General features: G+C 41.2%; 1 protein-coding gene across 1 annotated transcript in view; it reads right to left on the reverse strand.

The window, feature by feature from the left end:
• The window catches only part of TYR (tyrosinase), a 75724-nt gene that overhangs the window by 47948 nt on the left and 5573 nt on the right, over positions 1-22203 (reverse strand). Inside the window, exons 2-3 of the mRNA XM_075592554.1 lie at positions 6732-6948; positions 6204-6351 (exon numbers count right to left, since the gene is read on the reverse strand). Coding sequence (XP_075448669.1) covers positions 6204-6351; positions 6732-6948 — 365 coding nt within the window. The remainder of the gene's footprint in view (positions 1-6203; positions 6352-6731; positions 6949-22203) is intronic.

Genomic DNA, 22203 nt, shown 5'->3' on the forward strand with positions numbered 1-22203 from the left:
TTTATTTTTTTTAAATAAATCATGACACTGTGTAATATGTCATGCGTTGTTGTTCTGCGTGCCAAAGGCAAATATGACCAGAAAGCCTAAGGTTCCAAAAGAAAAGGCACTAAAAGTTCCCAAGGCAAAATGTCCTGGACAGGGCTTTTGCAGGAAGAAAATTAGAACTGTCATACATAAGGACATTGAATGGGTTCAAGCGAAGATGAACAAGAAGTCCCCAGCAGACGTCCACCTGAAAACAGAAGCCGAACGAGATGTCCCCTGTTGCACTGATGCACAAGCAGAAGACCCACTGACAAAAGAAGCACCCAAGCTCTTAGAGAGAGAGCACAATTCCACACTCACACCTTTTGTGAGCCCGAGTTAGGTAGCTCGCATAGTGAAATCTTTAAGTGACTACGGAAGAATTTGCAACACAACACAGCAATACAGAGAAAGAATGGAGGCAAAGTTAGATCAACTTTTGGAGAGAATGAAGGTGATGCAGAGGGTCATGGGCAACATTAACTATGGTATTCCTGGGCTCTATTATTTTGTTTCTGTCCCTCCCACTGTATGTCCGACGCAGGAACAGGAGGGTGACCTGGAGAAATGCATCCACCACCTGCAACTTCTACTTCACCGGAATTGGCCTGCACACCTCCAAGACAACGCACAACACCGGAGGAAAGCATCCTACCAGACACTCTACCCTCACCCACTGACAGAAGCACACCTCTTCCACAAACACCCGCTGCACCCAGAGGTGTACTGGTACAAATGTGAAGCCCCACAGATCATTTATCCTCGCCCAGTGAATTAAGCACACCTTCTGCATGACCCGCAGCACCCAGGAGAGTACAGCTTCAAATGCAATTCGATACGTGCACGATCCCAGACATAACGCTAACAGACCACCCGCAAAGGATACAGGAAAAATACTTTGAGAAGCGCAGAAAAAGTTACCATACTAGCCCTTCTCATTATGAAACACGGAAAAAAGGGGGGGACCCCCAAGTTGATGCTGCAAATACTGCAAAGTCTATGTTATGAACTGTAATAAAATGCCACAGCAAACCGGTACGCATGAAGAAATAAGGCAAAGAGTGTCCCGTGGGTAATGCCGATGGTGTGTGTGAGCCTAAACGACCCCCACCTCACCTGTGCTGAACCGGTATGTTCTCCAGCCGATCCGATGGTACACCCCCCCGAAGCAGACGGGGTAAAACCCTCCTCACTCGGACATGCGGTAATGGCTACCCGGTATGCAAGGACAAGCTGATGGTAGTAGAGACCTGCAAGCAGAGCCTCACACCACCTTACCGGGTGCCAGGTGATTCTCCCGCGATGTATCGTCCGACTCTGTCATGGGGTGGTGGCTGATGGGAAGACGGAGGACGATCCACTCCTCCGCAATGTTCGTCTCCGTCAGCTGTGTTCTGTTCCCGGTGCACAGGTAGGGGCCTGGAGTGCCGGCCACACACTGGCTGAAAACCCAATCCACTCAGCAGCTAGTAGAGAAAAATCCTCCAGCTGTTCAGCAATGATATGTACCGGGGCGTGCTACTATACCAATGGTTGATAAGGTAAGAAAAAGGGGAGAAGGTAGAGCACTGCCGAAAAAGGAAGCAAAAGGGCTGGGGCAAAAAATAACAATTATTTATTAGGCATATAAGCCAAAAAAGACAAACACACGAATTTAAATTCGTGTGTTTGTCTTTTTTGGCTTATATGCCTAATAAATAATTGTTATTTTTTGCCCCAGCCCTTTTGCTTCCTTTTTCGGCAGTGCTCTACCTCATTATGAAACACCATGTCAGTTATGAGCTGTATCTTCAGTGGTTTAATATGTTTAATTCTGATGGCAATTCGGGCAAGAAAGCACTGACTTCGAATTTGAGCAGAAATATTATGGACGAAATAAAAGGGCATTACATTATGATCCTGATTCTTTTCCAAGCTGTGAAAGACAACATAATTGCCTTTTTAAGGCATAAAATGCATCTTTCCTGGAACACCCACGGCGTTGGGGACGAGCATTTGTTTCAATAATCAACTAAAAATGTACTGGGAATTTTTTTCATACAAGGCTGTGCTTATAGTGCCAGCTGCGGCTACAGCTACGGCTACGGATGATGTCACCCGTCGCCGTAGTCCTTGCGAAAGTTGTAATTTGAGTTTGGGAGACCGTCTCTTGCTACAAGGTGAGTGACAGCTGGCAAGGGGGAAGGCAAGGGGCGAAGACAAGAGCAAGGGGAAGGCGGAAATGGAGAGGAGTTGTAATTTCTGTTTGTATGCTGAATTAACTTTAGTTTTACTGTAAATTACGGGAGAATTTAATATTTGTTCAAATAGTGTGTTTCACTTGACAGACTACACACACACACACACACACACACACACACACACACACACACACACACACACACACACACACACACACACACACACACACACACACACACACACACACACACACACACACACAATCAGGGCCCCCCCAATCCATAGCGCACATACCACAGAATTTTTTTTTAGCGCGCAACTTTTACTTAACCCCAATACATATAAATATACCCCAACCCCCCCAAATACATATATAAAATACACCCCCAATACATATAAAAATCAGGCTTACATTGGGGATGATCTCAGGAGGGGTGGGTGTGCTCGTGGCTGCAGGGTGGGGGGGGCGGTGCTGCAGGGGTTGTGACTTGGGTGCTGTTGGTGCAAGGGGGGGCGGTGGCTGCAGGGGCTGGCGGTGCTGCATGGGCCGGTGGCGGTGGCTGCGGTTCTGTGGGGCAGGGGCTCGGCGGCTGGCGGGGCTGTGGAGGGGGGGACCATGGCTGGTGGTGGCGGTGGCCCGACGGCTGGTGGTGCTGTGTTGGGGGGGGGGGCGGTTACTGGAGGTGGGGTGGCGGCGGGGACCTGGGGGCTGGCAGTGCTGTGGGGGGGCGGTGGCTGGCGGTGCCCGGCGGGACTGCAGGGGGCCCGGCCGCAGGTCACAGCAGTTTTCCTGCCCCACTGCAGGTACCTGTCTGTCACATGCGCGCCGGGCCTCCCTCTCACACCGGCACACCAGAAGCTTAGCCCAGCTGACTTCCGGTGTTGCTGTCAGAGAGACCCAGCACCGGGTGCAGCGTTAAATAAACTGACCGCTCAGGGGGTCCGGGCGGCCGTGTCCCCTGCCCATGGGGCCCGGGATGCCAACACCGGCAGTCCCCCCCTGTTGGCGGCCCTGCACATAATCACACACACACACACAATCACCCCCCCCTCCCTCTCCCTGCATCAAAAGCTATCAGATTGGTTTACAGCCTGTCACATGGTGAGACCGTCGCTGTAAAAATCAAATTCTACTGAATACAGAGATGCAGATCGCTCCATCGCTCCGTCGCGCCTACTATAAGCGCATGCTACAGATTCAATGCATTTGTTTTGACGCGACGTCGCGTCGCCGGAACTAAGTGCAGCCTAATAAAAAATAAGTTTTGTTTTATAAAGTTTTTACTGGTTTCATTGTTATAAGACTTTTTACTCTTTTGCAGAACATTTAATACGCTTACAGTAGTACTGTACATAAAGTACTAAGGTTTTCTAGCCCTTGTAACATTCATTACACATACAGATGCAGCGGCCATTATTTTAACAAATCACGTGGGGTATACCTCGTAATACCCATGTCATGATTGACTGTGTGATTGGGATGTCATTGATTGGGACAGATCCAATGCAGATCCTTCTTCCTGTAATTATACAGGTATATAAGAATTTTAACTCAGGGAGTGCTAGGACCTGCTAACGGTCATGCCTTGTAAGTGGCAGCAGGCTTAAGACGCTTTGGCCAAAGGGTTTAAACTAAATGACCCATTTTCAAGAGAATATATAGGTATTGCACTGTGTATTTTTGTCACATTGGAAGTAGCTTTGGGCATCTTTGTTTGTTTTTTGTTATATACTGTACTTAAATTTTTTGACAAAGTAATTATGAGCTAATGGGCTGAAGGAGCGGCCCAGTGAGTAAAGACACTGTCAGCTCCTTGTGACCTTGGGCAAGTAATTTTATCTCCCTGTGCCTTAGGCGGTGCTTATAGTGCTGGCGATGCGACCGATGGCGTCACCTGTTGCCGTCGCCATTAGCGAAAGTTATAGGTTGTTTTTTTATCGACGTCGCTGGCGACAAGGCAGTGACATCACGAAGGGGGTGGGCAGCGCAATCTGATTGGTTTAGAGATAGTCACATTTGGCGACTGTCTCTAAAAAAATCAAATTACTTACTATAGCGCTTACTATAAAGCGCTTGCGACAGAGTTAATGTATTTGTTTCGGAGCGACGTCGCTGTCGCAAGGCATTATAAGCGCAGCCTAAGGCCGCACTTATAGTGCGTACGACATTGACGTGATGGATGACGTTACCCGTCGCTGCTAGCGAAAGTTGTAATTCGCTTTCCTGCGACGTCACGGGCGACCAGGTCTTTGATTCGTTAAGAGGCTGTCACATGTGGCGACAGCCTCTGAAAAATCAAATTTGACCGGCTTCAAAAATTTGCACCACCAGTGTCGCTCCCGTCACGTCGCGCTTACTATAAGTGCATGTGACGGCAGCAATACATTTGTTTTGCCGCGACGTCGCGTCGCCGGCACTATAAGCGCAGCCTACGGCACCAAAAGACATAGATTGTAAGCTTTATGGGGCAGGGACTGTGTTGGCAAAATGTCTCTGTAAAGCGCTACTCAAGAACAATAATTATTATTTATTAATTATTATGATAAAAGCGTTTTCAGATAAAATGAGAATTACGAAGGACCTACTCAAAGATCATTCTTTTTTCCCCACAGGAATCAAATAATTTTTTCCTGCTACAGAATGTGGAAAAGCACCTTTAATGCCAATATAAAAACCGGAGCATCGAGAAAGTCACTATTGAATAAAAGGAAATTAAAATAAAGTAGTAGCGTAGCTCTCTAGCTTTTAGATGGTATTTAATGAATTCCCATAAAACTAAACTTCACAACCAGAACTTATTTTTCAAAGCATTAAAACCCATTGTTGTAACCTTTACACAGCATCAACAGTAGATTACTAATTACTGGACTGCATTTACTGTAGTTTTCTTGTTTTGAATATATGTAGCTAGGTTCCCCCTGGGTCCCTTTTCCATTACCCTTACCTCCGCGGGGTGCGGGGTGGGCAGCGGAGGGGTGCGTGCACCGCCATCTTGGAAGCATCAAGATGCCGCGCATGCACAGGACTAGGCGGGCAAAGCGGCCATTAACCAGAGAGGGCTCCGTGGGGACCACAGCCCCCAGAATGCAGTGGGCTGGTAATCACATGACGCGACAGAGCCAATAGGGCTCCCGGATTCCCCTGCTCTCCAGAAGATACATTTGGCACGCTGCGAAGACCGCGCCAGTCGGAACTGGGACAAGGAAGGTGTAAAAGGTGTGTGCAGGTGTCTGTGGCACCTGCACTAGGCCAGAAATCCCCTATTAGGCCCCAGCTAGGCCCTGACTTCCCTGTGTAGCTTGGCGTTGCTGCAGGGACAGGCCAATAGATAGGGGCACTGCCCCTGTTGAACCAGAACATTGGGTCACAGACCAGACACTTGCTCCATCAGAGACTATCATCAGTGTGGGACACTCCAGCTGGATACCACCCACCACAGAGGCGGACTCATCGCTGATATCGCTGGATCCTATTTTCCACAGCACGCCCGGGTATGGGATCACCCGGCAGGTACCCAAGTCTCCACGTGCACTAACCAAACATTTTAGTGGGCAGCGCTGTACCACACATTGGGTGGGGTATTACCTTGTGGATGCCAGGGTGGTTGGTTGCCCAAGGGCCCCTTCAGTACGTTGGGGACTGTGTTCCAGTTGGGGGACGAAGGGCTGGTGGGTACGGCCGTGCATGGCCTGGTGGTTGGTGAGACTGTATATATATATGGATGTGAGATATCTTTGGTCATCTGCAGTAAAAGCATTATCTTATGTGTAATTCTTTGTGTCCTGTAATGGGGGTATTCCGCACAGTAGAATCCCATACATGTGGAGGCGCTACCGAGCATCCCAGGTGCACCCCAAGTTCCCAGCTGCAGAGGCTCAGGTTTTCTGTGAGCCACAGTTATCGCACCACACCACACATCCTGTAGCCACACATCTCCCAGGGGGTGGGGGAAAGTGTGCTACATATACATTAGAAAACTGATGTTGAGTCTTACCTGTCAACAAAGGCATGGTGAAGAACAAAAACAGGATCATTAGCAGATCCCTGAACCTGGGACATGGAGCCATTCATAAAAATGTGCAAAGAATTATGTAAACTGCTTTGTGACCGGTTAGCTACTCCTGTGGTTGGATTAGCAAAACCTAGAAAAAAAATAAAATAATCGGAAACAATATAAAAGGAAATGAATGGGAAAACCATGTTTGGCAGTAGCTCAAAGACAGGAGAATACGTATGTATGTATGTATATGTATACAGTATATATCCCTCCTTGTACAGTGTTACAAGAGTAAAAGTATTAAATATACAGCTATAAAATATAAATAAATGCAAATATAAGAAGAGCTATTCTAGAAGGAATACAGATATTTTAGAAAACCGTGTGAAATGTGCCATTTGAGCCCAAAATGATTGGCTAGTGACTTTCCCATTGTTGGAGAGGTTAGTAGGTTTCTTAATCAAAATGACACACTTTAGAAATCAGAGCCTCTTACATGGAGGGTAAAAGAAATAACACTATTACCTTCCAAAGTGTTTCTGAAGCTGAAGTTAGCAGATATATCCATGGGCACAGTTTCATATTCTGTTAATGTCAGACAAAACGCAACCTCAGCTGATGTAGGCAATCTAGTAGTCCTCCTTCTATCGTGTCCTCCAGGATTTCTAAGTATGGGACCTTCTTGTGTGCCATTGCATAAAGTCCTCAGACGGTTGTACTCCTCGGGTTCACTGCATACAACCTGTTAGACAAAGAAATAGCATCTCGTTTGTGGCATACAAGCTACATGAACACAGTTATTAAGAGTTATTTTAAGGCAGATGGAAAGGCATAGAGATGAGCTAAACATTTGCACACTTAAAAATATGGCAAATGTCACTTACAATGTAAAAAAATTGCAACAATGTTAACATTTGCATGAGCAAAAAAAAACCTCTCATCCTTTAATTAACATAAAGTCTCCAACTACATTACATTTACTTGAAATCATTTTACTGTTACGATCCATAGTGTATAACAAGGTCATAAGAGAATCAGCACTGCACAGGTCTCTTATATAAGCTTAAATTTGGCAGCATTTCTCAAACTAAATAGCAAAGAGCATGTTCAGCGACTAACTTTGCAAATGTTAAAGAATTGTAGTGACCTTTCTGAAGGAACAGACATATTTGCACATCTCCAGGGGGAGCGCAGAGCCAGTAGTGATATGGGTAATAGGAATAAACAGGCAACTTTTGTGGGTAAAGTCAAGGGATCGCAGCTGTGTAGTTGGAAGAATAAATTAAGTACACGATAAAGAGGATTTCTGTGCAAATGTCTGCATACAGTGGATTTTATCATCAATCAGCAAAATTCTAACCAGTAAGAAAGGATGAAAAAGGAGCACGAGGAAAAAAGCAGGGAGAATTTTGATGGATATAAAGTTAAATATGATTTACGTATATTTTCACTAAGTAAACAAGGAGGTTAAGCATTTTATGGGACTCTCAGGAGAAGTCAGAGGAGAAGAGGGGGAATGAAATCCAACCAGTAAATTTAAAGTACCAATCAAAAACAGACAGTACAATATATTTGATACATACAAGCAGTATAATATATTGACATACAGTAGATAAAATTAAAATGGAAGACCTGCTAAAATAGACATAGTTTTACTGTAATGGTGCAAGGAAAGTAAGCGCAAACCTTAACAATATACGGTATATAATATTAAAAAAACAAAATTAATATCACCATGAGGAGATGCAGCTAGTGTGAGTGATTTCACAATGACCCAAAGTAACGTCTGGGGGAGGACACAAAGCGCAATATTCCTCTCCAAGGTGGAAAGGCACTGGGAATCTCAATTTGAAATGAGCAACATATGTAAAGAAAAAAGAAAACATATAGTGCAACACAATTTAATTAATAAAAACACTCGAGCAAGCAGGCTCCAATACACTCACATGCTCCAGGAATAATAAAGGCAATTTAACCACTCTGGGTTCAGACGCAGTAGAATGCTCCGGTCAGCTGCTACACATCCACCGCTTCCGCATGCAGATGGCGTCTGACGTCACGGCCCAGCTCTCTCAGCGTTCCCGCAATAGAGGAGGATCATCGGGCTCCGTGGTAGTCAAAGCAATGCAGGACGCACAGGCAGGAAGATGCAAAACACCAGCACAGCTGATCTCACGGCGAAGGGGAGCTGACTGCTTCACAAAGTCTGAGCACACAGGAAATAACCCTACGCGTTTCGTCCAATAGGGCGGACTTCTTCAAGGGGTGTAAGGATACTGCACCATGAGTCTACAATAAATAGTTCCTCAAATGGGAGGGAGTAGATGACATCACGGCGCATAGTTGATTCTAATAGGCTCAGCACACCTCTACATCAATTAACCACTTCAGTAACAAAGAGAAATGAACACAAAAGTAAATGTATACAAGAAAGGTGGGAGTTATTTAACATGATATATTATATAATAAAAATACATTACAAAATTACACAATAAAAATATATAAATATATAAAAATATATCTGAAAACAAACTCCCTAACACGACGACGGATCTAAATGGAGACAAAAGAGGAGATCAGTGCATATATATAAATAGCATTATATTAAAACATTATATTTTAAAAATATCATTAAAAATATATTATATAAAACAGACTGTCTTATAAAAGAGGATAAATATATATATAAAATGCACACTATCGTTATTAATTTAAAAAAAAAGCTAAATCTATATCAATATTAAGACCCAAAGGCTTTAATGTACGCAATTTGTGTATCCAGAAAGTCTCTTTTTGAGAAACTTCCTTGATACGATTGCCACCTCTCCAATTTAAAGTGACCTGATCAATGCCAATATAATTCAGACCCCTCGGATCAGACCCATGGAACATTTTAAAATGTAAAGGAACACTGTGATTTTCCATACCATTCACAATGTTCCTTACATGCTCCAGAATTCTGACCCGAAGAGGTCTGATAGTGCGGATCACATATTGTAGACCGCAGGGGTATTGTAATAAATAAATAACAGAGGTACTTTTACAGTTAATAAAATTATTTGATTTTCAATAAAAATTTAAATAAGCATTGGCATATTTTAAAAAGTGATGAATATTTAAAAGACTTTTTACCAGATCGATGATAAAGCTACTCACAGCTCTAAACAGAGAGTACAAAAAAAGTTAATAATAAGTAGTAATTACGTAGGACTGCTGAGGTAAGCAACGAGGGGATTTCACAACGTGGGTGTAACAGGAAGGTTAAGGTAGATGGAGAAGACACTGTGGACTGCGTGTAAAAAGAAGGGGAGTTCCAATGGAAACCGCTACCTGAGATCCTTAGGATATAGAGAGCATATGTCGGTGCCTCTATGGATCCCTCCTGTAGCACTCCTCATGCGCGGCCCTGTCTGCAGAAAAAACGAAGCCGTCCTGGATATCCACTGCACGGTCTCTCATCTCTGGCGTGGAGTTCCCGAGTGCCGGAAGTGCGTCATAGTACGTCCGGTCCGTCCGGTGAATCCTCCTCTCCCTGTAGACACGTGATTTCACAGGGGAGAATGCAGTAAACGCCAACACCCACGTACCCTCAGATACTCAGCGCGTCACTCCAATCCAGCAACGACAACATGTAAGGTGAAGATTGGAAAGTAGAATCGCCAAAGTCCAAAAAATGCACCATAAGCTCACCAAGTTGAGGGCTAAAAAAGTTTAATAAAGACTACATAAAATGAAAATAAGGAAACAAACAAAAAACTAATACATAACAACCCTACGCGTTTCAGGCACCTTAGTGCCCTTTCTCAAGTGGGATAATGGGGACTGAGAGTGTATCTGGTATATATAGCCCCTCCTATTCAATTAACACGCAGCTGGAATGGATTGATATTACATTGATTGGTTAATTGTAACATCTTATATGTCTGTGGATATTCAAGATGACCAATGGATATTCAAGGGAACATACCAAAAAACTTAATAATGATCAAAGTAATTAAAGAATAATACAACTCATATAATTACAAATAAAGATTAAAAAAGATAATCTTTAGATTTGAGTATTATCTCAATGGTGCAATCCTATAACATAGTAATGACATTTATATGGAGACATAGTATAGTCCATTAAAGCAAAGGGAAGGGGGGGGGGGGAGAGAAAAGGGATAATAACAAGGGATTGATTGGGTGCAAATGTTAAGTAACAAAGGGCAATCATAGCAATCATGAAATAATGCTTACTGTCTATAAGACAAATATTCATATAATTACAAATGGTTGCTTAGAAATAAACAACAAGATTACCAAACAATGTTAATTATAACAAAAGACAGATGCTAGATAAGAAAACAGATGTAAACATTCATAAACATTGTGCAATTTATCTAAAGTAATGAACATGTTAAAGAAAATATTTAAGGTCCCACTCTGTATTCAACCCTTTAGGAATTAATGTATCGAGTGTGAAAATCCAGTGGGCCTCTCTGCGGTAAAGTGTATTAATTCTATCACCGCCCCTGTAATGTATGGGGATTTGTTCAATTGCTGTGCATCTGAAATTTGCTAAGGTACCATCTTGGCAAATACTAAAATGTTTTGATACAGGATGTATCTCATCTTTTTTAAGTATTAATCGCATATGCTCGAGGATTCTCAATTTAAACATGCGTGTTGTTAAACCTATGTATTTCTTTTGACAACCACAAGTCAACATATAGATCACAAACTCCGTTCTACAATTTATGAACATTGGGATGTTGTAAGATCTCGTATTGTCAATGTTGGTAAAAATTGTGGATTTCGTAACATACTTGCAAATTTTACAGCGCCCACATGCAAAACATCCTTTTAATATAGGAAAAAATTCTTTTTTTGTAATTGATATGTTCTTTTTAATTACACTAGGGGCTACAATATTTCCTATAGTTTGTGATCTATGAAAGACAAATCTGGGTCTCGTGGTGGTAATGCTCCTGAGCAGGGGGTCAATGGTTAATATAGACCAATGTTGATTTACGATATTTCGTATTGCTTCAGCTTGCCTGCTGTATTTCGTAATGAAATAAGGGGTGTCTGTGTTTGTATTTCTCTCTCTAGAGATGTTGCTATCAGTAAATCTATTAATAGCTTGTTCTGTAGATCTATTGATCATCCCCTCTCTATTTTGTTGGAGAGCATTTTGATATGCTTCTTGGAGATTGGTTTTTGTATATCCTCTAGCGGGGAAACGATGGGTTAACTCAATTGATCTTTTATGAAAATCTTCCAAATTAGAGCAATTCCTCCTAAGACGAATGAATTGCCCATAGGGTATCCCCTTAATGAGAGCACGACTATGTGCACTGCCTGTAGCAAGGTATTTTTGGCATTATCCTTGCAAAAAATGTCAGTATGAATCCATTGGTCCAAACCTACATAAAGTTTCAAATCAAGGTAGTGTATATAAATGGAGTGATGGTGTGATGTGAAGTGTAGATTAAACGTTTTAGTGTTTATAAAATTAATAAACAATTGTAGTTCTTCCACCGTCCCGCTCCAGATGATCAATAGGTCATCAATGAAGCGGCGGTAGAAGTGTATGTGGTGTCGAAAGGGATTGCTATCTCCAAACACGTGGGTCGCTTCCCACCAACCCATGAAAAGATTTGCATAGGAAGGTGCGAAGCATGTGCCCATGGCGGTCCCACGTGTCTGGAGGTAGCAAGTGCCAGAAAAAAGGAAATAATTATGTAAGCAAAAAGTGTATACAATCAAGTAAAAAGGCAGTGTGTAGCGGTGATAGTGATGGATCTAGATCTAAAAAGTGTCTCGTGGCTGATATACCGTGTGCATGCGAAATGATGGAATAAAGTGAAGAAACATCTAAAGTAACCCACAGAAAATCAGGTGACCAGTGATAATCTTGAAATAAAGTGAGAAGGTGTGACGTGTCTAATAGGTGAGACGGTAGGGAGTGCACAATGGGTTGCAAATAATAATCTATGTAAATGGATAAGTGTTCACACAGTGCCCCTATACTTGAAACTATTGGACGCCCCGGTGGTGTTTCTAACGATTTGTGTACCTTAGGTAGGTGGTGGAACACGGGAATGATTGGATGCTGGCATTGTAAATAGTCCAACTCTTTAGGAGATAGCAGACAAAGATCCTTTACCACTTCCAACAACTCATTGAGTTCTGATAGAAATTTTCTCGTTGGGTCAGAGGGTAAAATGTCATAGTATGTATTATCATTTAATTGTCTGAACGCTTCAGTTTGATAATAGTTGTAGTCCATAACTACGACTGCGCCACCTTTATCCGCTTTTTTAATTACTATATTCTCATTATTTTTGAGGATAGATAGCGCATGTCTAAGTTCTGGACTAAGATTATCTCTATTGTTAGGTTTGACTGAAAATTGTATACCCTTTGACAAAAGGAGAAAATCTCTCTTAACTGCTTGGCTAAATAATTCAATGGCTGTCCCTCTTGCATTATCTGGAATAAACTTAGATTTGTTGTGTAATCCTGATGGTTTCTTACCTAGGAAGTTAAGACTTGGATCTTGTGATTTAACATTTTCTTCTAACAATCCCATCATATCATTTAGAGAGCAGTGTTCCTTAAAGGTAAGTTGGTTGTTAATATCAAAAAGTTTAACACTAGAATCATCATCTCTATTGACATTAATTTCAGTGACTCCGATCCCTCTATCCACATTAGTCTCTCTCTGTTTAAAAAATCTTTTTAATGAAAGTTTTCTAATAAATTTAAATAAATCAACTGTAGTGGAGAAAAGATCAAAATCTTTATCAGGAGAAAACGTTAAACCCAGATCCAAGACCTGTAACTCAGACCTCGTGAGTACATGTTTAGACAAATTTATTACATTGGTCTCGTTAATATTTATTGTCGTCTCTTTTTCGCTGGTTGTCCCCCTATATTTGGCTTTGGATTTATATCTCCTCTTTCGTCGTTTTTTGACCTAGTTTGGCGTCTGGAGACAGTATTTGGATTACTGTGTGTGTGTCTTGTAACCGGAGCCTCTTCAGTAGAAGAGGCCAGGGATTCATATTCAGAAAAAGACACTCCGTATGTACCTGACTCATTGTCTGTTGTATCAATATCAGTAGTATCTCTGTCATACTGTCTACTAGATTGTTGTTTTTCTTGTGCTTTTTTCAGGATAGATTTAGTCGGTTTGTTTTGTTTATGTTTTAGGGCTGCATAATCACCAGATTGTTTTTGAACTGTTTTAGGCATAGGTTGTGTTTTTTGCCATAGATAGACTTGATTACGTTCGTAATCAAGTCTATCTCTGTCATATTTAATCTGTTTAGCTTGCATAAGATTTTTTTCAAATTTAGTAATATTAGCAGCTAACTTTTCATCAAATTCAGTAAATTCATTCATATGTGTGAATTCTGATAATCTATCCTGAAGTTTCTGCACCTCTTTTTTTGCTAATAATTTCTCTTTTTGTCTGTGTGAGGTAATTAAATCTATGAGTCTGAGAGAACAGTCATCCAAAATCTGTCTCCACTGTCTCTCAAACTCATCGCTCTCAAAGCCAAAAGTAGGGTTTTTTTTTCATTCGTAAACCTCTGGGAATGCGCTTAGTCAACTGATAATTCTCAAGGGTAGTAATTTCCCACCAAACCCTTCGATCATGTGAAATCAATTTTTCCAATTGCAAAAAATACTTTTTTTAAATCTTGCGCATCTTCACATAACAGTTCATGGTCTTTGTCAAAAACAGAATTAGCTTTTCTGAGTCTATCAGCAATATCAAAGCAATTAAATGCGAAATGTGTCTTAGGTGTAGACTCTTTGGCTGTATCTGGTTCTGTTTCTGAATCCATAATTGTGTTCAATAAAGTACTTGATTGCAGAAAATGATTGGAAAAAAGGTTCAAAGTATACCAGTCTCTCAAAAAAATTATAATCAAACCAAACCAACTGCAGTGAAATGGTATCAGGTAAATAGTAAGTCTATACTATAAATAGTAAGTCTAATAGTAGCACTTGCTACCTCCAGACACGTGGGACCGCCATGGGCACATGCTTCGCACCTTCCTATGCAAATCTTTTCATGGGTTGGTGGGAAGCGACCCACGTGTTTGGAGATAGCAATCCCTTTCGACACCACATACACTTCTACCGCCGCTTCATTGATGACCTATTGATCATCTGAAGCGGGACGGTGGAAGAACTACAATTGTTTATTAATTTTATAAACACTAACACGTTTAATCTACACTTCACATCACACCATCACTCCACTTATATACACTACCTTGATTTGAAACTTTATGTAGGTTTGGACCAACGGATTCATACTGACATTTTTCGCAAGGATAATGCCAAAAATACCTTGCTACATGCAGGCAGTGCACATAGTCGTGCTCTCATTAAGGGGATACCCTGTGGGCAATTCATTCGTCTTAGGAGGAATTGCTCTAATTTGGAAGATTTTCATAAAAGATCAATTGAGTTAACCCATCGTTTCCTCGCTAGAGGATATACAAAAACCAATCTCCAAGAAGCATATCAAAATGCTCTCCAACAAAATAGAGAGGGGATGATCAATAGATCTACAGAACAAGCTATTAATAGATTTACTGATAGCAACATCTCTAAAGAGAGAAATACAAACACAGACACCCCTTATTTCATTACGAAATACAGCAGGCAAGCTGAAGCAATACGAAATATCGTAAATCAACATTGGTCTATATTAACCATTGACCCCCTGCTCAGGAGCATTACCACCACGAGACCCAGATTTGTCTTTCAAAGATCACAAACTATAGGAAATATTGTAGCCCCTAGTGTACTGCACCGACACACTTTATTCGAGCAAATACCCAGTATGTACCTGGCAGATACCTGGAATGCGCCGCTCCTCACCTCTCACAAGCTCCGTTGCGTTTGCCTTCCCAGCCTGGGTTCATGCCTGGCTGATGGGCGGCTGATCTGTTAAATGATAATGATTAGGATTTAATAGGCTGCAATGCTTCGCGTGTCTACCAGATGGCATAAATTCATGAATTGTAATGCAGTATATATATATATACTGTGCAGTATTGCAGCCAGCGGGAATAAAATGCTTCAATCCCTGCCTGGAAAATACCTCAATGCACTCGGGCAGAAAACAGTCACAAACCTCAATACACCCGGGTATACCCGAATTCGTGGGACTAGCCGAGCTCGAATAAAGTGTGTCGCCAGTGTAATTAAAAAGAACATATCAATTACAAAAAAAGAATTTTTTCCTATATTAAAAGGATGTTTTGCATGTGGGCGCTGTAAAATTTGCAAGTATGTTACGAAATCCACAATTTTTACCAACATTGACAATACGAGATCTTACAACATCCCAATGTTCATAAATTGTAGAACGGAGTTTGTGATCTATATGTTGACTTGTGGTTGTCAAAAGAAATACATAGGTTTAACAACACGCATGTTTAAATTGAGAATCCTCGAGCATATGCGATTAATACTTAAAAAAGATGAGATACATCCTGTATCAAAACATTTTAGTATTTGCCAAGATGGTACCTTAACAAATTTTAGATGCACAGCAAATGAACAAATCCCAATACATTACAGGGGCGGTGATAGAATTAATACACTTTACCGCAGAGAGGCCCACTGGATTTTCACACTCGATACATTAATTCCTAAAGGGTTGAATACAGAGTGGGACCTTAAATATTTTCTTTAACATGTTCATTACTTTAGATAAATTGCACAATGTTTATGAATGTTTACATCTGTTTTCTTATCTAGCATCTGTCTTTTGTTATAATTAACATTGTTTGGTAATCTTGTTGTTTATTTCTAAGCAACCATTTGTAATTATATGAATATTTGTCTTATAGACAGTAAGCATTATTTCATGATTGCTATGATTGCCCTTTGTTACTTAACATTTGCACCCAATCAATCCCTTGTTATTATCCCTTTTCTCTCCTCCCCCCCTTTCCCTTTGCTTTAATGGACTATACTATGTCTCCATATAAATGTCATTACTATGTTATAGGATTGCACCATTGAGATAATACTCAAATCTAAAGATTATCTTTTTTAATCTTTATTTGTAATTATATGAGTTGTATTATTCTTTAATTACTTTGATCATTATTAAGTTTTTTGGTATGTTCCCTTGAATATCCATTGGTCATCTTGAATATCCACAAACATATAAGAAGTTACAATTAACCAATCAATGTAATATCAATCCATTCCAACTGCGTGTTAATTGAATAGGATGGGCTATATATACCAGATACACTCTCAGTCCCCATTATCCCCCTTGAGAAAGGGCACTAAGGTGCCTGAAACGCGTAGGGTTGTTATGTATTAGTTTTTTGTTTGTTTCCTTATTTTCATTTTATGTAGTCTTTATTAAACTTTTTTAGCCCTCAACTTGGTGAGATGGTGCATTTTTTGGACTTTGGCGATTCTACTTTCCAATCTTCACCTTACATTTTTACCAGATCGTGCTCAAGTTATTTATACCAAAGCACGCAACATTAAAGATAGAATTGCTCCTAGTTTCTTGAGATCATTACCAACTAGTGATACTTGGTTAGGTGTACGGGCTGTAAAGCTTGCAAATTTTGTATTAGTAAAACCGATTGCTTCCAGTCTCAAGTGACCAAAGAGGTTTTTAAAATCAATAATTTTATTAACTGTAAAAGTACCTCTGTTATTTATTTATTACAATGCCCCTGCGGTCTACAATATGTGGGCCGCACTATCAGACCTCTTCGGGTCAGAATTCTGGAGCATGTAAGGAACATTGTGAATGGTATGGAAAATCACAGTGTTCCTTTACATTTTAAAATGTTCCATGGTCTGATCCGAGGGGTCTGAATTATATTGGCATTGATCAGGTCACTTTAAATTGGAGAGAAGGCAATCGTATCCAGGAAGTTTCTCAAAAAGAGACTTTCTGGATACACAAATTGCGTACACTAAAGCCTTTGGGTCTTAATATTGATATAGATTTAGCTTCTTTTTAAAATTAATAACGATAGTGTGCATTTTTAAATATATATATATTTATCCTCTTTTATAAGATAGTCTGTTTTATATAATATATTTTTAATGATATTTTTAAAATATAATGTTTTAATATAATGCTATTTATATATATGCACTGATCTCCTCTTTTGTCTCCATTTAGATCCGTCGTTGTGTTAGGGAGTTTGTTTTCAGGTATATTTTTATATATTTATATATTTTTATTGTGTAATTTTGTAATGTATTTTTATTATATAATATATCATGTTAAATATACATTTACTTTTAGTGTTCGTTTCTCTTTGTTACTGAAGTGGTTAATTGATGTAGAGGTGTGCTGAGCCTATTAGAATCAGCTATGCGCCGTGATGTCATCTACTCCCTCCCATTTGAGGAACTATTTATTGTGGACCCATGGTGCAGTATCCTTACACCCCTTGAAGAAGTCCGCCCTATTGGACGAAACGCGTAAGGTTTTTTCCTGTGTGCTCAGACTTTGTGAAGCAGTCAGCTCCCCTTCGCCGTGAGATCAGCTGTGCTGGTGTTTTGCATCTTCCTGCCTGTGCGTCCTGCATTGCCTTGACTACCACGGAGCCCGATGATCCTCCTCTATTGCTGGAACACTGAGAGAGCTGGGCCATGACGTCAGATGCCGTCTGCATGCGGAAGCGGTGGATGTGTAGCAGCTGACCGGAGCATTCTACTGCGTCTGAACCCAGAGTGGTTAAATTGCCTTTATTATTCCTGGAGCATGTGAGTGTATTGGAGCCTGCTTGCTCGAGTGTTTTAATTAATTAAATTTTGTTGCACTATATGTTTTCTTTTTTCTTTACATATGCTGCTCATTTCAAATTGAGATTCCCAGTGACTTTCCACCTTGGAGAGGAATATTGCGTTTTGTGTCCTCCCCCAGACATAGTTTTACTGTAGCATGCTCAAAACAAAACAAACACACAACATACATGCATATGTGTAATTTGGAGTGCTACTGGTTTTGTGACTAATGTAGAGTATACAATAGAAGACAAGAATCCCGATGCTACATCCAACATGAGGAATTATTTAGTACATTAATATGTATATTATCTATATTCTTTAGTCATAAGTATGGGTTATTTACTTTAATAGTTTGGCCAAAATATAATGTAAACACATTTCAGTAGTTGCTACACTACCAATATTATATTGTCTTTTCTATTTCTTCCACTGCATAGAGCGAAGAGGAAACAAAACATCACTGCAGCCAAGAGCATGGGGTGCGTGACACACTGAAATGGGTTTACAGTATATTTTGGCCAAAGAATTAAATTAAATGACCCATACTTAGAAAGAATACAGATAAAATACATATTAATGTACTAAATAGTTGTCACATTGGATGTAGCATTGGGGTTCTTGTCTTTTGTTGTAGACCTGATACGACCAATGAAAATTTCAAGCAGATGCTTATGGACCAACGTGCCAACTTCTGTATAAATGGACCAAGAAATTGAAACCAGTTTCCACACATTTAGCACTAAATATTTATTTTCATTTTGGTTATTTTATATTCATGTCCAGATCCCACTAGACAAAGAAATGCCATAATCATATTTAACAAAAACGGCAAAGACAATAGATGCTAGTTTAGAAGCATACGCATAGCAAGTCTTCTTAGGAAGAATGTTAGGGAGTGAGTGAAATGGAATCCATGTTCACAATATTTCATTGTGCAATAAAATAAAATGAGTACGGTATAGTAAAATTGTAATAACTTGCTTTCACAATTATCACATGGCCCTTGATCCCTCCGCATGTTATCTTTACAAACAAATGAAGTCTTTGTCTTTCAGTCAGTTCCCTCACAAAGCTATAAGGGATTGATAGGATTGTGGTATGGCAAAAGTCATTTGGCATCCCATGAATGCACAAGGGCCATGTGAGTGCCTGCTCCTGTGGTCATTCATGGAACAGAACAATGGTGTCAGAGGTTAAAATCAGCAGTGAAATTTAGCAAAATATAGTAACTATCAAGCATTAAATAACGGACCTATATGTGACATTATTTGCTTACTTAATATTTGTCTAAGAAATGTATACTCTATATCAGGGGTGTGCAAAGTTTCCCCCCTGCTAGCGCTCTCCCCCCCCCCCTGGCTTCGGCATCAAATGACATCGCTGAATCATGTGATGTCACGTTGCCATGGCAATGCAACATCATGTAACCCCATGGCGCCATTTGATGCCGGATTACCATGGTGATGAGTCACCGAAGAACAGGTAGGAGAGAAGTTACAGACACCTCGTGTGGTCCCCCAGTATTTAATTTAAATGACTTGGAGGAGAGCGCAGGACCTCTGTAACCACCGCCCCCCCAGGAAAATCTCATGGCCCCGGGTCAGCAACAGGGATTTCAGATGAACAGGCTAGCCTCCAGAACAAGGAAGCCACAGGGATGGTTCATGAACAAGGAAGGCTCAGCAACAGGATCCGGGAAGGCTCACAAACAAGGAAGGCTCAGTAACTAGAACCCAAGGTGGCTAGGAACACAGGGAAACATATACAATGCTCAGGCAGGGGCTTGGAGTCACTGGCTGCTATTTAAACCCGTGAACAGGTGCTGCCAATATAGCAGGCTGCAAGTAATCAAAATGTCCACAGCAGCCAGGTAAGGGCGGGCTCCAGCCAAAGCCTGGACCCCTTACAGTATCCCCCCCCCCTTCAGGAGAGACCTCTGGGCATTCAGAACCTGGCTCACTTAGTGATCTTGGTTACTTTGAATTGTTTCGGAAACGTCTTGGACAAGTACGTGACTTGAAGAAACCCTGTTTATTGAGTACACTCTCTGAGGCAGAAAGCAGCGGTACTGCTAGTCTTGATATACAGAATGCATCATAAGATGACTCAGACACAGATACAATATTCTTGTCGAGGTCCAGTCCAGTTAGACATAGCAACTTATCTGTCACAGTTGAGGTGATGAAGTAGCTTTATGCCATGGGACTGGCCATCTCCCAGAGGCCAGCACCCCATGGCAGGTGGGCTTGGAAATGCATCAATACAGAGACCAGAAAATCCATGAGTAGTAAACTTGACTTTGACGTGGGAGCCTTGGAATCTGCAATAGATACAACAGGTTCTGGAAGAGGATCAATGTGCAATAAACTTGTCTCTGCCGTGGGGCCTCCAGAATCCGCAGAGGAAGCACCAGTCACTGAAGGGCAATCAGAAAGAAGTATACCCGTCCCCACAGCGGGAGTACAGGAAATAGGAATGGGTACATCAAGCTCTGCAAGGAAGTCCAAGACGGGTGCATTTATCTTTGAAGGGGAAGTCATGAACTCAGGAAAGGTCATGTTAGGTGCTGCACAGGAATCAATAAGCTGTAAATCCGTCTTAAAGGCGGGAGCCCTGAAATCAGTAAGGACATCAGGTACTGCAGGGAAATCAGTGAGAGGAGAGGAAAACCTGGACTTGAAGCAGAAGTCTTTGAGTCAGTAAGGGGTACCTCAAACACTCCGGAAGAATCAGCGACACATAAAATTGCCTTTGGAGTGGGAGTCCCAGACTCATGAAAGGTTACATAAAGGTACTGTATTGAAACCAGTGAGGAGAAAGCTATCCTTTGATGTAGGAATCTTAGAGTCAGTAATAAGTACCTCAGATGCTGCTGAAAAAACAGTGATACTTAAACTTGTCCTTGGAATGGGAGTCCCAGAGTCCTCAATGGTTATAACAGGCACTGCAGAGCAGTCAGTGAAAGATATGCTGGTCTCTGAAATGAGTGTCTGAGAATCAGCAGTGGTTACACTAGGTACTGCAAAGGGATCAGAGAAATATACACTTGTCTCTGAAGTGAGAGTCTGGAAAAGAATAGGTACATGTATACCAGATCCTGTGGGGAATTTTATGGCAAGCACATTAGAAACAAAGATGGGGTTATCCAACATTGCATGGAACCCAGCAGTACTTGTCTTGGAAAAAACAGAACTAGGTATATTTAACCATGTGAATTGTCTGCTTGTCGCTGAAGGGGGTGTCTGAGAATTGTCTGCTTGTCGCTGAAGGGGGTGTCTGAGAATCCACAGTAGGTATACCAGATACTATGAGAAACTTTATTGCAAGAGCCTTAAAAACCATCAAAGGGACCTCAGACATTGCAGGTGAATCAGAGAAAGGGAAACAACTTTAAAGCAGGAGTTTTAGCATTACATAGTTACATAGTAACCATAGTGAGGTTGAAAAATGACGTATGTCCATCAAGTTCAACCTATGCTAAATTTAGACAAGAGATACTTTATCCTATATCCGTACTTACTTATTGATCCAGAGGAAGGCAAACAAAAAACCCCAGAGTCATATCATCCAATGATATCTCATAAGAGGAAAAATAAATTTACCATTTGAATAAACCATTAATAATTAGGTATAAACACCTACAGGAGAGTCAGAGAAAGGGGAACCTGCTTTTAAATCTAAGGCGTTATAACTAGCAAAGGTTACAGCAGGTACTGCAGGAGAGTCAGAGAAAGGGGGACTTGACTTTGAAACATGATCCTTAGATTCAGTAATAGGGACTTCAGACATTGAATCAGGAGTCTTAGAACCATCAAGGGTTACAGCACTTACGGCCGAGGAAACAGTGAGGTGTACTTGGCCTTGAAACAGGAGCGGTGGAAAATTCATCTTTTGGATCCTGGAATACAAGGTTAGCTTGCTGAAATGGAGTGGTAGGTGCCGACGAAGAATCAGCTGGGGGTGCAAAACGAGGATGGTTAGCAAGGATTAGCAATCTGGAGTTGATGGAAGCGATTACAGTGTCCTACAAAGTCAGGAGGGTGGAGTGCCTATCCAGGATTTGGCCCCAGAGGGACAGCACAAACCCTACCTCAGCAGGATCCATATGCGGCCTGAGCATTATGTGATGGTGCTCATCTCCAATCAGGAAGTGGACCCGCAGGGCTGAATTAGGGATGCAAATGAACTGACCAGAGCCCAGGGACAG

This window comes from Ascaphus truei, chromosome 3 (assembly GCF_040206685.1).
Source record: "Ascaphus truei isolate aAscTru1 chromosome 3, aAscTru1.hap1, whole genome shotgun sequence".
NCBI lineage: Eukaryota > Metazoa > Chordata > Amphibia > Anura > Ascaphidae > Ascaphus > Ascaphus truei.